This window comes from Loxodonta africana, chromosome 10, assembly GCF_030014295.1.
Source record: "Loxodonta africana isolate mLoxAfr1 chromosome 10, mLoxAfr1.hap2, whole genome shotgun sequence".
Classification (NCBI taxonomy): Eukaryota; Metazoa; Chordata; class Mammalia; order Proboscidea; family Elephantidae; genus Loxodonta; species Loxodonta africana.
The window spans coordinates 66,484,389-66,500,155 of NC_087351.1; the positions used below are offsets into that span (position 1 = coordinate 66,484,389).

Sequence of the window (15,767 nt, forward strand, 5' to 3'; positions counted from 1 at the left end):
TCCGCCTCTGCTTTGCATTAGCACCCCCCCCCCCACTCCCGCACCCCTTCGCAGCCGCATTGCAAGTTTTCTGCGCGGGGAAGATCTGTTGCTGGGCTGGCGTTCGCAGGCACAGCCCAAAAACCACCCCGGGTGGGGCGTGCGGGAAGCACCAGCCGTTCGCAGCGGCAGCAACAGGAAGCTGCGGAGTCCCCTCCAGCACCTGGGAAGAAGGCTTGTCGCCATTCCCGGGACGGGAATGGCCCATCTCCCGCATCCCTGTGCGGTGAGAGAGGCTGGCATTTGGTGAACCGAATCCCTCACGGGGCCACCCCCCATCCCACCCCGGCACCCTCAGATGCTCTTATCCCCCGGGGCGCGCTCCCTCGCTGGCCGAGGTCTCACTGCATCCCTTTCTCTCGTTCCAGTGGTGAACGCCGCTCGGGAATGCGGGTGTGAAGGGTCCGAGCTGCAGCCCAGTGGGGAGGAGACCCCGGGACGCCGGAAATCACCATCCCGAAGCTGCGAGAAGGGGGGAAGAGAGCATCCTGCATTCAGTTGTGTGCCTTGTGGGGATTTTTTAAAAAATCATTATTTTTAAAGAAACATTTCCGTGGTACTGCGTGTCATCGTCTCTGGAGAAATCAGGCAGAACCACCGTAACGTAACAAACCAGACGAGGGAGGCAGGAGCGGAGGCAGTACCTGCAGCGCCCGGGCACCAGAGCCACCTTGGAACAGGAACGCGTCTCCCGCGGCCGCGGGGCTGCGGCTCCGCCAAACTTTGGGGCGGCGGGGCGGGCTGGGGTGACGAAGGGGCTCTTTAGACCGAGGGCGGCCCCCTAACCATGATGTTTCGCGACCAGGTCGGGGTGCTGGCGGGCTGGTTTAAGGGCTGGAACGAGTGCGAGCAGACTGTTGCGCTGCTGTCGCTGCTCAAGCGCGTGAGCCAAACCCAGGCCCGCTTCCTCCAGCTCTGCCTGGAGCACTCGCTGGCCGACTGCGCAGAGCTGCACGTCCTCGAAGGCGAGGCCAACAGTCCCGGTAAGTTCGCGGTCGTCGCCGCCCCGCCCGCCACCCGCTTCCCGACCTCGGGCCCGGGCCCCGCCCCCGGCTGCAGTCCCCAGCTCCGTGGGGACACGGACGGCGCGGGCCCCGGGGGCCCTTGGCATCCCATCCAACCCTCTTCCCCTGTCCCCGCCACCCACTTACCTCCGCTGGTGGCTTTGGTGTTTTGCCCACTGTGAACTCCTTCCGTCCGTTCCGTGTGGTAGCTACGGTAGCATGAATGTTTTTTCCCTCATGCAGTTTCCTGGGAAATAAGTAAGTCAGGTCACGTAGAGTCTGGATTTTCTGGGCTTCCCCCCCGCCCCTTCTTCTTTTGGGCAACGTGGCTCGCTGAATTTCAGGAGCACATGAAGAAACCCAGGACTGCCCTTCAGAAGCCAAGCTTTGATAAAGCTGTATTGAGCAATACATGAAAATCCAATTTTGTTATTCATGTGCCCCGTGCATATTCCTGTCTTAGAGCTCTGTCTTCAGAATAATATGTAGATGACGCTACAGACCATTACAGTGACATTTCCAGTATGCATATTACGTGGTTAGTCTTACCAGTCGTGAGGCTGTCCATACTGAATCTAGGGAAAGGGGCTTCTAGAAAGAGTAGGCATTAATCGGGGTGCTTAATGTATTTTGTTCAGAAACTTTACTGAATATAACAGAATTGTTTCATATTGCCATGGTAATATTTACAGACACCTGACCTAGTACGGAAAGTGAATATACTTGAAAGATTCAGACATTTGCTGTTTGCTAACATGGATGGTGACAGACTGAAAGGATATCTTGGGGAGGGAGTGTTGGGGGCGGGGAAGGATCTGTCGGTTCTGATTTTGGATAGGGGAAATTCTTTAGGCTATGCTGCAGCAGGAGGGTGAATAGAGCCCCCAGTGTTTATGCAGAGGAAAGAATGCAGGGTCCTCTTCCAGCTGTTCCATGTTAGAGTCCAGAGCCTGCAAGACTCAAAGGTCTGGGCTGCCATTTGATGACAAGGTCCAGTCCAGGACATTGGGGCCTGGAAGACACTAAAGTGAGTGTGCCTTCAGGGCAGCAGCCTCCTGGTTGGTGTGGTGTTCACGATGCTGAAAACACAAGAATGGGATGTTTCCATATATAGAATCAGAGGTTGGAAGTGACTGCTAGAAATCCTCTCAGTCCTCTTCCTGACCAGACAGGACTGCACCCAGAGGATGCTGTGTTGCCAAGTATGGAGGGCCATGCTGGGGGAGATTCCACTGGCCCCGCTGGGATTCAGCCTGAGCCTCACAGCCCTCCCTGGTACTCACAAGTGCCTCACAAGTGCAGCAATGGCAGGCCCCCTTCAGTTCAGTTCCATATTTATAAATAGCTGAAGGGCCAGCCTCCTTCCTAAGGGTGTGGAAGCATAACTAGGATAACTGATGGTCTACTCTCTTTGCTTCTGTCCGTAATGTCACAGGATAGCTTCTCTGGTACTCTGGTTCACCTCCTTGGCTTTGCTTTCTGAGACTTGACACACAAGGTTATATACACTTTTGTGAATCCACTCTATGGCAATGGGTTTGGCTTTTTTTTTTTTTTGGTTTGTATTTTACGGAGTGCAAAGGATTTAAGTACAGCAACTTATGTTGGACGCCTGACTTCAGTATTAGTAGGGAATGTTTAAAACAATGATAATTAATCTTTAGGTTAGTCAAGTGTTAGAGCAACAGTTTTTTTCTCTTTCAGTAAATAAGAGGACTTTCTGCAGTATAGCAGTAATCAGGTTAGTAAGTAAAGCAATTAAATGCATGTTAAAAAGAAATTACTAAGTTTAAAAATATTGTGATTTAAAAAACCAAAAATTTGAACTTTGAGTTTTTTTTAAATCATTTGGCAAATTTCCCCCTCAAAAAAGTTTTTTGAACTATACTTATTTGTGTAAGATAGGTATCTATTTGTGCTGCTAAATGATGCAGACATGTAAAATATAGAACCAGTACGTAAAGTTAGGAGTCCTGGTGGCACAGTGGTTAAGAGCTTGGCTGCTAACCAAAAGGTTGGCAGTTCAAATTCATCAGCGGCTCCTTGGAAACCCTATGGAGAAGTTCTCTTCTGTCCTGTAGGGTTGCCTATGAGTTGGAATCGACTCGACAGCAACAGGTTTATGTAAAGATAAAGAAGCCCTGGTGGCGTAGTGGTTAAGTGGTAACCGAAAAGTTGGTGGTTGGAACCCACCAGCTGAGATGTAGCAGTCAGCTTCCGTAAAGATTACAGCCTTGGAAACCCAGTTCTGCTTTGGCCTGCAGGGTTGCTGTGAGTCAGAAGCTACTCAATGGCAATGCGTAAATGTAAAGATAGGGACCATTTTCCTGGTTTCTGGGTTAATCTTTCAACATAGACATTTTGTCTGCTTGCAAGTTTTTATACTTGTTTTCTTGGATGGCCAGGACAGAAATTCATTAGTGAACTCATGTGATGGTTTGGTTTACTTTTGGTGTATGGGAATTGTAAAGAGCAACAAGATTTGTCATGGTGTACCTGAGTCTGGATTGCTGCTCTCACGGTATCTGGAAAACAGCCATTAATCAGGGAGGGGGCAAAAAGGCCTACTTAGCAACCAGAAGAGGTGGCATAAAGTCCAGGGGAGTCCTCAGAACCTCTCTGAGTACACTTCTTCTTCTTGTAGATACAATCCTGACTTTTTTTTTTTTTTTTGAAAACTAATCCATTGCATAGTAGGAATATGCAACATATAGAATGGAGTACGGGGCTGCTGTAACCAGCTTCGAAAAGTGACCTCTGACAGCCTGACAACTAGAAAAGAGACAGAAAAACAGTAACTTTACACACAAGAATTGGGGTGGTAGGGGGAGCTATGAGGACTTGAAAATATTAGGATAGGACCCTCAGTCAACCCTGCAGCCATCGCTTTATAATAATACAAACCAATAACTACTGTTTACAATTAGTGACACTGAACTATTAAAAAAGATAGGTGTGTGTGTGTGTAACCATCATCACTATTTCTAGAACTTTTTCATCACTCACAATAGAAACTCTGTATCTTTTAAACAGTAACTCCCCATTCTCTCCATCCCCCACCCCTCGTAACCCCTAATCTATCTTCTGCTAAAAAAGATGCATTTTAAAATACACTTTTTAAGAAAGCAGGGAAATAGGCAATGTATTTTGGAAATATTTACACCCAAAATAATTAACCCTAAGGCTATTTTGGTGTGTAAAGCTCTTACCCATTCAGAAAACTGACTCTGCAGAATGACTCGTTCACTGGATGGCTGAGGTTTCCTATACTAAAATCCTTGTATGTCACTTTTTTTATATCACCCAACCAAAGACACATATTCTAGTGTTGTAGAGACTTCAACACTTGGTGAATGGGAACCAAATTCATATCTGGGGCTTGATCGCAGTATAATAAAGAAAAATGATTAGTGGTAGTACAAATTTGGCACTGTTTTCTCCAGGACAGGCTTTAAATAGATATCCTGCACATTAAACATGGTTTATTTGAGATCTCTGACTTGTATTTTGATACCAATTTTACATTCTTTTGGATTAGGATATATTGAACATCTAGTGATTCATTAGTTCACCCTTTGCCTCAAGTTCATGGTCATCTGGGATCCAAAGAAAATGGTTGAACAGCCTCTGTGGATTCATTCATTCACTCCAGATTTGGCCAGTGGGTGTTGGTTATGATCAACTCTCTAAGTAGAGATTTGCTTTCAGGACCTTCATAACCTTAGAATAATGCCCTTCAGCCAGCAGCCCAAGTTAACATGGAGAGTACTGGCTAGTCTCAGCTGGTAGATGACCGTTTCTGGTGCTAGCAGGTTATTGGGTACCTACAAATGGCAAAAATAGAACCCACTGACTTTACCTGTAGTTCTCAAAAGAAAATTAGTTTATGTGGCATTATTTATAATTTTTGTCATTTGCACTTGAAATATATTTTCCAGCGGAAACAACGTAAAAAATGGAGATTCATTCACAAGTTAATCTACGAAGAGTTTTTAACTCACAAAACAGTGTATTTTGTATGTCTGTGGTAAATAAATGGCAAACAGACTATTGCTATATTTACAGTTAAATACCAGAGAAAGGATTATCTGGAATGGTGGTTTACTTAGTATTTTACTTAATAGTTTAAAAAGAACTTGCAGGTCTGTTTGCTGTGTTTAGAGGGTGAAGGTGTTGGTTCAATGATTTTTATGTTTTTTTGTTTCTATATTTGACCCTGATTTGCTTTTTTAGGTCTCAAATGGAATAAAAAGGAAACAGAGAGGCTGTCCTGATGATACTGGATAAAGTCTTGTTTGTAGTTCTTTCATTCATTTATTAATCAATTCAGTCAAACATTTTCTATTTTCCTGGCCCAGTGCTGTATAATGCAAATACAAACCTAACTTGCTTTATCCAGGCACCCATCTCTGCCTGGTATGTGATAGGCATTCAGTGTTGAAAAATGACTAATACAATATCATAGGTCCAAAGTATAGCTATGGTAATAAAAGTGGGGTGTTGGGGGCTTTCAGGAACACTGCGAACCTCACAGCTAATTGCCTGGGGGAGTCAGGGAAGACTTCACTGAGGAGGAGAGATGTTGGAGTTGATTCTTGAAGGATGAATAGGAGTTGGTTTGATGTATAAAAGGGGGAAGGGCATGGTTGTGTGCAGGAAATGGTGAGTTGAGTAATTAGAAGAGTGTAAAATGCTGAGCTTTAGGAGGCAGAAGTCAAAGCAGGAGAGGTAGGTGTGCAAGACTTTGTCTACTAAGGAATTTGGATTTACTCCTACAGAAATGATAGAGAGCCTTTGCACCAAATAGGCTTCTAGGTTGGGGAGTGCCAGGACTGATGAAGAGAGGAATTAAAACATTAAAGATGTCTGTGTGTGTGTACACACACACACACGTAGATGTGCGTGTGTGTACCCTTTTGAGGAGTTTATCTGATATATGCATGATCTTCTGAAAGATAAAGAACCCTGTTGGTGCAATGGTTAAGCATTCGGCTGCTAACCAAAAGGTCAGCAGTTCGAACTCAGCAGCCACTCCTTGGAAAGCCTGTGGGGCAATTCTACTCTGTCCTGTACGGTTGCTGTGAATCCACTCACTCGATGGCAAAGGTTTTTTGTTGTTGTTGTTTTGTGAGAGGTAGTTTGGGTCAGACAGCTTCTGTTTTGGCCACCTGGTGGCATCACCGGCTCAGTGCGGCTTGGTTGCTGTCAGTGTTGATGTATGGGGGAGAAGGAAGGGTTGAGACAGAGGTAAAGAAAATATTGTCCCAGTTACTGACTGTTTATAGCCATGGAGGGAGGACATATGTTATAGAGGATAAGAATATGGATTTTGGAGGCTGTCAGACTGAGCTAATTTCTGAGCATATGTTCTCATCTGTTAAATAGAGATAATAAAACCTTGTTATTATGAGAAAGTTAATTGCTATAATCCAGTGAAGACCAGTTCTATCTCTCAGGTTTAAATTTACCTTTAATTAATAATGGAATTGAAATAAATAATATTTTTCTGAATGATGGGAAATCTTTACTTAAAGGATTGCCAGGAAAAGATTGAGGATGGCTTGAAAGCCTAAAAAGATATGAGTCTGCTAGGTTCCACCTTCTACGTTTTGGCTTTGTTATTCCACTTTCTATCATTTTGGGACCTAAAATAATGCAACATTGACCCAGTTTTCCCAAATAACTTGTCAACACTTCTTTCCTTCAGTTGGTGAACGTGAAAAGAAGAAATCTTTTTGTTGAATGAAATGTATAGGGGCTTTTCACTTTTCACTTAGGGAGTTGTCATTTTCTTTGAGTTAGTCTGAGATGACCATGCAATTTACTGATTGTAAATTGTAGCAGATCACACACTTTTGTATTCTTTCTTGTGAATAACTTGGATTTGGTTGTTTAGCTTGGGTGCTCAAGGGCCTCAGCAACTGAGTATGTGATATAAATAGGCCCCCATCAAAGCAATTAAAAGGCAGACAAACTTAACAGCAGTCAAATTGGTTTGTTTATGTTTAAGTAAACAATCGAGGGTGAAATGAGCGTCTGAAGGATGGAAAAGTAACTGAAAACTCCCCAGTATATCCTGCAGAAGTGTAATTCTAAAGAGAGTTGAGAATACCAGAGAGGAAGGAAAATAATTGGTCCTTGGCCAGAGGAAAAATTTGGAGGTTTTCATCAGTGGGTGAAGTGCCTCGTGAAACTCATTTGCTGGGAAAGGGGCATTGCTTGTATAAATTTTTAGTTTTCTTAGCATAATTACTACTTTGAGTTTTTAGACTGTTCCTTCCTTTTCATAGCTCCTAATCTTTTCTTATAAGTCCTTACTGTGCTTATTCGAGTCACATTGATTAATATGTAGAGTGAGACATCTCCTCTGAACTCTATTTTGCTTCCTTCCATAGAAGCCACCTGAGAGAGAATTTTCCCAAAGGAAGCAGAATTTTGGAACATGAACTGAGTTTTCCCTCTGGTGTTCAAGGCTTGGGCCTTGTTCTGAAGCCTGCTCCCCAATAGCCAGCTTGGAGTTCAGGGGAACTTATTTTTAGTCTGCTTATGTAGGAGCATGTGTCTCCTTGAGACTGACCAGCTAATTCTAGGGTTTTGTTTCCCCCCTCCACACCTCATATCAACATTTTAATACAGTTTTCCTTGTTTAATAGGGAAAAAAATCAAATGACTCAGTGGTTTCTTTTACACAGTGGATAATACCATTGAATGGTACCTGGCCAAAAGCATCCATTCAGTAAGAAACCACGGATCCAAGTTCCTCAGCATGTATCAGTTCCCCAGAGAGCTGGGTGCTGGTTCAGGAAGTGAAATAGGTGTAGTGATAACTCTAGTTGTGGAGGTAAGACATATATGTATTTATAATAATTAGATCATGAACAAATGCTAAATGACATGGCTCTAATTAGAGAACAACATGGGAGTTGAGTGAAGGTGAGAGAATAGGGTAGGTTGGGTAGTCTGAGAAGCTGAAAGGAAGAAGTAAACTTGAGTGTGTCATTTGAAACAAGTGCTTTGGGGCCCATGAGACTCCTGGCTTTTTTAGTGCTATTAAGGAAACCATACATATAGTGGAAATTCATGCATGTGCCATGTAAGAGGCAGGCTTCCTGAGCTTTCGAAGGATGGTAGGAGGATGTTAAAAAGGAGGCCTGGTGGCAGAATGGTTAAAGCGCTTGACTACTAACTGAAAGGTTACAGTTTGAACCTACCAGCCGCTCTGCAGGATAAAAAACTTGTGATCTGCTCCCGTAAAGATTACAGCCTAGGAAACCCTATGGGGCAGTGCCACTCTGTCCTATAGGGTGAGTCGAGTCACCGGATGGACGGCATACAACAAGAACAATGGGAGTAGGTTAGAGAGAGGGGAGCATTATGTATGTTGTCCATCAGGAATAGATTTTTTGGTGAATGGAGAAAGGGGCATCTGTGGCTGAATCCAAATACTCATCTGATTTTTAATACTTTTAAGGTAGGAAAACCAAACATCTGGTCACTCAGTATTTTCATTCCTTTTTAAGTGTCCATGAAATTATGAGAAGCAGCAGTAGTTCTCTTGGCTCCTCCCAGTGGGATATTTTCGTAGGATACGCAGATTACAACTAGTGCTAAGTTGTGACATCTAAAACACTTACTGGAAAAGATAAAAGTGCCTTAGACAGATTCTCAAAATTTAATGTTCGTACAAATCTCTTGGGGATCTTGTTAAACTGGAGTGGGGTTCAAGCTCCAGGGAGGGGTTCCAACAAGCTCCCAAGTGATGTCAGTGCTGCTGATCTGTAGACCACACTTTGAGTGGAAAGATCATGGCCTGTTAGAGGTGAGAGGTGTTTCAGAAGTCGTTTGGTGCACTGGCTTTCAAGTTTTACATGTGTGTATCCTCAAATGAAAGCTTATGGGAAGTAGACAAGAACCCCCTGCCCCACAATTGCCTCATCCCTCAACCCTAACTCTCCAAGTATAACAGTTGAAAAATCCCTTGCCAAGCATTGAGATTTTCCCAGCCTAAGACACATTGATTGACATAGCTATGACCAGCAGATCTGGGCTTAGAATCTTGGGCTTTTGACTCTTCTCAGTCCAATGGTCTTTCCATCATCTCAGTCTGTATTAAATGTCATTAACCTGTTAGAGCCTTCCTTTGGGGCTGTTTTTTTAATTGTAAAAATACATATAACACAATATTTGTCAATTCAACATTTTCAAGTGTGTAATTGACAATTGAGTGATATCAATTGCATAATTCATATTGTGTAGCCATCACCCATCAGGACCTGGTTTTAAGCTGGCTCAGATGGTTCCAGTGTCAGGATGAGGGTTCATTTCTCTTGTGCCCACCTGATGTTGCTGCTGGGAGAAAGGTCCTTTCCAGAATCTCTCTCTGGAGTTTTACGGTAGTTTCACATGCAGAGCAAATTAAATCTTTCTTAGATCTGGTGGCTGAACCTTTTTGGAAGGCAGAGAGGAGAAGGTGAGGACAGGGTGCTTGGGGTAGACACTATATGGTCAGTCCTAGCTAGTAATGCATATCAAGCTGTACAGGTACTTTTCCCCTAGAAAATCCTCATGGATTTGTTTTACTCAAAGGGCATCCCAATGATAAAAGTGTGTTTCTTATGATGTGATCATTAGTTTAAAAAGCTGTTCATGTTTTACTTACCCTATGTAAGCATTGAAACAGGTATGCTTCGTTATTTTTGTGGTATGATTGCTCGTTAAATTATTTGAACATTCTGCATCCTGCTTCCCGCAATAATTCATGCCCTGCCCCTCTGAACTTTCTTTCACAGGCAGAATAGGGTCTGGGCTTGAGGAAGGCAGGGCCAGGCTTTGTGGTAGCATTTCCCTGAGCTTTTTGGACGTGCCCCTGCTGGAATTTCCAGGCATTCTAATGATCAGTGTCTCATGGAAAATGAGGCTCCAGGAAAGAGTCGTTTTTTTGCTGATGCTGTGGACTGTAAAGTTGAGCTGGAAAGAGCAGGACTGACCGGATGGGAGAGATCTCTTCCTCCTTCCCCAGTGCATTCCCATCAAGCACGATCATGGAATTTCTGAAGTGACTTATCCTGATCTGCCAATAGAATTCAAGAGTTTGCAGCGTAAATACACACATTACATTGGCTTTCATTGTATACGTTTCTATTTGTGTGAGTGTGTGCCCCAGTTATGTGATTTAAACCCAGTTAAAATGTGTGACTAAAATGGCAGTGCTGAACCACTTGTGATTTTTTGGAGAGTCATAAAGGAATAGAGGAAACATCAAAAGCCTCAAAAGCCTCAAGATAAGTAACATCTCAGTTTGGGGGAAAAAATGGGAGAAAGTATATCCTGTACATTGTATAGACCTATGAGGTTAACAGTAATCTTGTTCAAGATACCAGAAGGTTATTTAAGGTTTATGAGGTACCATGATGGTTTTCCTAAAAAATGGGATGAATGGGTCACAGGGAACTAATGCCACTTCCTTTTTGACAGGGGAATGGGAAAGGAAGGGAGCTAGCATTACTGAGCGATTGCTGTGTTCTGGGGCAGATGACAGGAATTTCAGTAGGCATTCCATACCTAAGTTTTAACACAGGCTTTGACAAAGCCCCTTATTTCCTAATGAATAAAATGGAGAATGGGGGGCTGGGTAGTAGTTGTGTGGCTTTAGAGTGGCTTCTGGGACTGACAGGACTCATTCTGGCTGCCGTCAGCCTTAAGAGAGGTCGTTGGTGCTATGCCTTGGGGGTCACATGTTCAACATCATTATTCGTGTTGACAGTGTATGGCTTAGCTTGGGGTCACCAAGAAAGCAGAGCCTTAGGCAAGGACTTGTGTGCAGGTAGTTTATTTTGGGCACTCATCCCAGGGAACAGGAAGAGGGGGCTGAGAAGTGAGAAGGGAGAACAGAGAAGAAGGAAAAGCCAACACAAGTCTATGTTATCAGGCTGGTCACTGCTGTGGGCAGCTGGGGCTCAATCCCATGGGGATCTTCTGAGGAGCCATAGGGAATGTGCCTCGAAAGTGGCTGAGGGATGCAAGAGGCAAGGGTTTATCCATTGGCTCCCTTGCCTCCTTGGTCAAGGTTGCTTAGTGTTAAGTCCCTTGAACTTCTAGGTTTGTACATGCGTGAGTGCTGAGTCATTTCTGCAGGTGCCCCACATGTGGTGCCAGAGAAGCCCCAAGGCAGAAAGGGAGAGAGACATGGTACAGCTGAGGTCGGGTGCTGTCATTGTATATCCATGTGGAGCTGATGGCCCCAGCAAGGGCTGCAGTGTGAGCTGTTCTGAGAAGGTGTATTTATCAAATCTGTGACTGAACCTAGGAGAGATAGCTGAGGGCTTAATGGCCGAATCATGATCCAAAATATTTGAATATAACAAAATGACATAAGAACTAAAAATGAAGCCGCTACATTTGCATCCTCTGAACCAAAGTTAGAGGGGGCATGGTTCATTAATAGCAGGCCTGGAAAGGACTCCTGTGTTTTAATAGACTTAGAACTTAGTATGAATAAAGCCTTGATGTAGTTGCCCCCAAAGTCATTAAACTCCTTAACTGCTGTAGTGCGGTTACTGTGTTCAGAGTGAGGAGCAGGGAGATACCTCTCGGCAGGCCAGACTGTACTGCAGTCTCCCTGCAGTTCAGGGTACACACTTCCAGGGAGATCAACACGTTGGGAAAGAGGATGGTGGCTACACTTGAATTGTAGTCTGTGAAAACCAGGAGGAACAGTTAACCTGGAGAAGAAAATAAGAGCAGAGAACATGACAACTGTCATTGGTTACTTGAAAGGTTGACTGAGTTGAGGGGTTAAATTCTGTATCCATGTAGAGGGCAGTGGGTGGAAGCGCAATTCATTTAGTTCAAAGTAAAGAAAAACTTTATCATGATTAGAGCTGCCCAAATGATGGAATAAGCTGCTGCAGGAGGCAGTGGCTGGGTTCTTCAGAGGTAGAGAAGCATTTGACATCATGCAGGACAGAAAATAATACAGTCTTATTTGACTGGCTCCTATTTATTGAGCACCTGCTCTAAATTATTTGCATGCATTATCTCATTTATTCCACCCAACAACCCTATGGAATCAGGCAAGAACTGTCATTATTCCATTTGTCAGTGAGGAAACAAGCAGTCTGACTTCAGAACCACTCCATGTGCCTCTCAACTTTAGGGACTACGTATGTGTTTGTTTAGAAAGGAAAGTGTAACCTCTTAGATGTCCTCTAAACCTATTCTCACTTTGAGATTCTGTGAATTTTGTCAGGAGTAAAGACGAAAAAAAAAAAAAACCTAGGTAGAAGAGGAGAGAGAGAGAGGGAGAATATGAGTGAGTGAATGAACGAATAGAGTGGTCTTAAAAGACTTCTTCAAATTATTTCCCGTGTATTCCTCTTGTACTTCTTGGTCTGTTTGAGCCATGGATTTATGGCTTTTTGTGTAAGGACTGCACCTTACAGTTTTTTTTCAGTTCTTCTTTGAAGCAGGCAATGAGGTGATGCTAGGTTACCATACGGAGTAGGGCTGTCACGTTTAAGACAAGATGTAATAAATGGAATTGAATCGTGTTTCTTTTGGCTCACAGAAATCAGTAATAAGCCCTGAGTGTATCAGTCATTTATTAGCAAAGGTGACTTATAATTGCAGTCTAAATCACCAATTCTTTTTTGTTCTCTCCATGGAGTTCTAAAAGTGAGAATGTTTTGTGTGGTAATATCTACTTTTTCATTTTTAGCATTTTCTATGTGTCGGACACTATGTAGATACACATACACAATTCCCAATTACAAAATGGGTAAATGATACCAAGAAGTGGAACTAATGGTTGTGAAAATTAAATGCAGTATATTGCAATAATTAAATCATGTGTTTAGCACAGAGTCTGGCACATAGTAAGTGCTCAGTAACTGGCTTCCAAATTGTATAAATCTGACAAAGTAGATATTATCTCCATTACCAATGAGGAACTGAGGCTCACAGTGGTTGGAAGCGTGCCTAAGGTCAGCCAGGTGTTTCTGATCCGAAAGCCTATGTTGAATCTTTGCCACTGCACGAATGCTGCAGATCTCTTTCAATTCTTACGGAAAAATGTTGGTTTTTAAAAGAACAGTACTTAAGGATACTTAATGGTAATTTTAATATGTCTCACTCTAACATTTTATAAATCTAGTCTTGGGAGAATTCTTTCCAGCTTGTCCATTTAAATGTCTGTCTTATTTATCACCTTTTAATCCTGTGTAAATTGATATGACTTGACTTCTTTATACCACCAGCATTTTTTTTAATTCCGTGAAAGGCATTGATTCAAACATTTCCCCTCCTTTAAGGAAGTCTCATGGAATGGAGGTTTCTGCTGCCTCTGCGTGAATGGGCAGGAACTGGGGAGGGAACAGGCTCTGCAAGCTGCGGAGAGGAAAGAATAAGCAATGTGTTACTTAATAGCTCATGGCATCCTTGACTTTGACAAACTAGGAATTGATGAGCTGGGTCAGGATCTCCTTGCCATCTGGAATTGGGCAAAGCACCAACTTGAGGACTGTAAAGTAAAACAAGCTCTCCCATTGTTTGTGAAAGGTGGAAGATTGCTGAATGTTAATTTAGGAAAATGTATGCTACAGTGGTGTAAGAGTGAGTTTTATTTATTTCATTTTCTAGCAATATACAGTTAAGGAGGTAGATGAGACCTTATCTACTCCAGTCCCTCTATTGAAGATTTGAGAAGATTTAATGCGTACTGAGGTCAGCTGAGGGCACCTGTTAGTAGAGGGAGAGCTGATGTTGCTTCCTAGCCATCTATGACCTAGTCTTTGGTGTCTTGCAACCGTCTATGGATGACTTGGCTGCCATGATCATTACATCACCACATTGAATGACTATTGGGCTGGGAATGAGAGATGCTCTACCTACCTGAATTTCAAAGACAGTGTTCATTGGGATGGTCTCCTTGATGTCATTTGCAGACACCCTTTTCATTTCTTTACTCACAATAAAGGGCAGATTTGTTTTTATTAGAAGATGATTAGCACTCATATTTTGAAATCACAGGGAGTTATAGGAAGCTTTGGCTTCATTGCTGCATGTTTTAATCAGTTCCAGTAACATCCTCTTGGCTTATGCAGAGTCTGACTTAGTCACTCTGGAGTTACCCTAAATCTCAGCAGAGAACTTGTGTCGTTTATGACTGCTCACTGCCTGTGGGAGGGAATTTTATTCAGTCCTTGGCCAAACAGTTACTTGTTAGCTGTAGTGGAGTTGGCTCCCAACTCATGACGACCCCATGCACAATGGAGCAAAATGTTTCTGGATCCTGTACCATCTCCATAAGCCTTTGCAGATATGACCTTTGTCATCCATAGGGTTTTCATAAGTAGAGTGCCAGGCCTTTCTTCCTAGTCCATCTTGGTCCAGAAACTGCTGAAACCTGTTCAGCATCGTAGCAACATGTAAGCCTCCACTTACAGACAGGTGGTGGCTCTGCATGAGGTGCATTGGTCAGGAATCGAACCTGGGTCTCCCACACGGAAGGCAAGAATTCTACCACTGAACCATCGCTGCCCTCAGTTACTTAATGTGTTTTTTTTTTTTGGTATGGTGTGTAGTAGGTCAACCAGGAGTCTCCTTGTCCGCCACAGCTCCTCCTGAGCATGTTCCCCAACCCTCACGGCTTGCCAGCACTGTGCGTGTACCTCTGTTACAGCATCAGTCACGGTATTGGCATTGTCCACCTTCCTGACTAGGCTGTGTCTCCGTCCTCCAGCACCTGCCTCATGGGTGGTGCTCAGTATGTTTTTTTTGAAGGAATGGATGAATGAATATGAAGAAACATAACTCACAGCCCTAGTCCACAAAGGGCTTAACCATCTATTGTGAGCAAAATCTAAGTGTATAAAGATTTAATTAAAAATAGGGCAAAGTAAGAATACTAGTGCTGTTACTAGGAGGTATGTGATAAAGGCCAGATGAGAAATGCGTGAGAAAAAATGTTGTTGTTGCTGTTGTTAGCTGCCATCGAGTCAACTCCAATTCATGGCCACCTCATGTACGACAGAAGGAAGCATTGTCCTGTCCTGCGTCATTCTCACAATCGCCGGCACATTCGAGTTCATCATTGTAGCCACTGTGTCTTCCCATGTCGCTGAGAGCCTCTCTCACCCTCATTGGCCCTCTGCTTCACCAAACATGATGTCCTTCTTCAGCACTTGAGCGCTGCCGATGACATGTCCAGAGCAAGCGAGTCAGACAGTGTTCTGTTGTGATCCATAAGATTTCCATTGGCTAATTTTTAGAAGTAGATCTTCAGACCTTTCTTCCTACTCTGTCTGAGTCTGGAAGCCCCACTGAAACCTGCCACCAGGGGTGACACTGCTGGTATTTGAAATACCAGTGTCATAGCTTCTAGCATCATAGGAACATGTGAGCCACCACAGTATGACAAACTGACAGGTAGGTGATGAATGAGAAAAATAAATAAAAAAAATAGTAAATAGATGTTGTTAATTCTCAGTCCCTTACAGAAAACCTGGGTCCGGGTCTTGGCATCATCACTTACAAGTTGTGTCACCTTGTAAAACTTGCTTAAACTCTCTGAGCCTCAGTTTCCTTGTCTGTGAAATGGAGTTACCGCTGCAGAAGTGATAGGGCTATTATCAGGATGAAATGGGATTATATTTTGTAAACATTACCATGTTATAGAAATGCAGGATGGTATTGTTCTCAAAAGACCACTTGAAACAATGAGATAAT

At 43.4% G+C, this 15,767-nt stretch overlaps 1 protein-coding gene across 2 annotated transcripts in view; it reads left to right on the forward strand.

The window, feature by feature from the left end:
* Positions 1–483: 483 nt before the first annotated feature.
* SAMD4A (sterile alpha motif domain containing 4A) overlaps positions 484–15,767 on the forward strand; it is a 238,307-nt gene continuing 223,023 nt past the window's right edge. For both annotated transcript variants that reach the window (XM_003408645.4, XM_003408644.4), the window contains exon 1: positions 484–1,022. In XM_003408645.4, the coding sequence (XP_003408693.1) occupies positions 827–1,022 (196 nt within the window). In that variant the 5' untranslated portion in view covers positions 484–826. The remainder of the gene's footprint in view (positions 1,023–15,767) is intronic.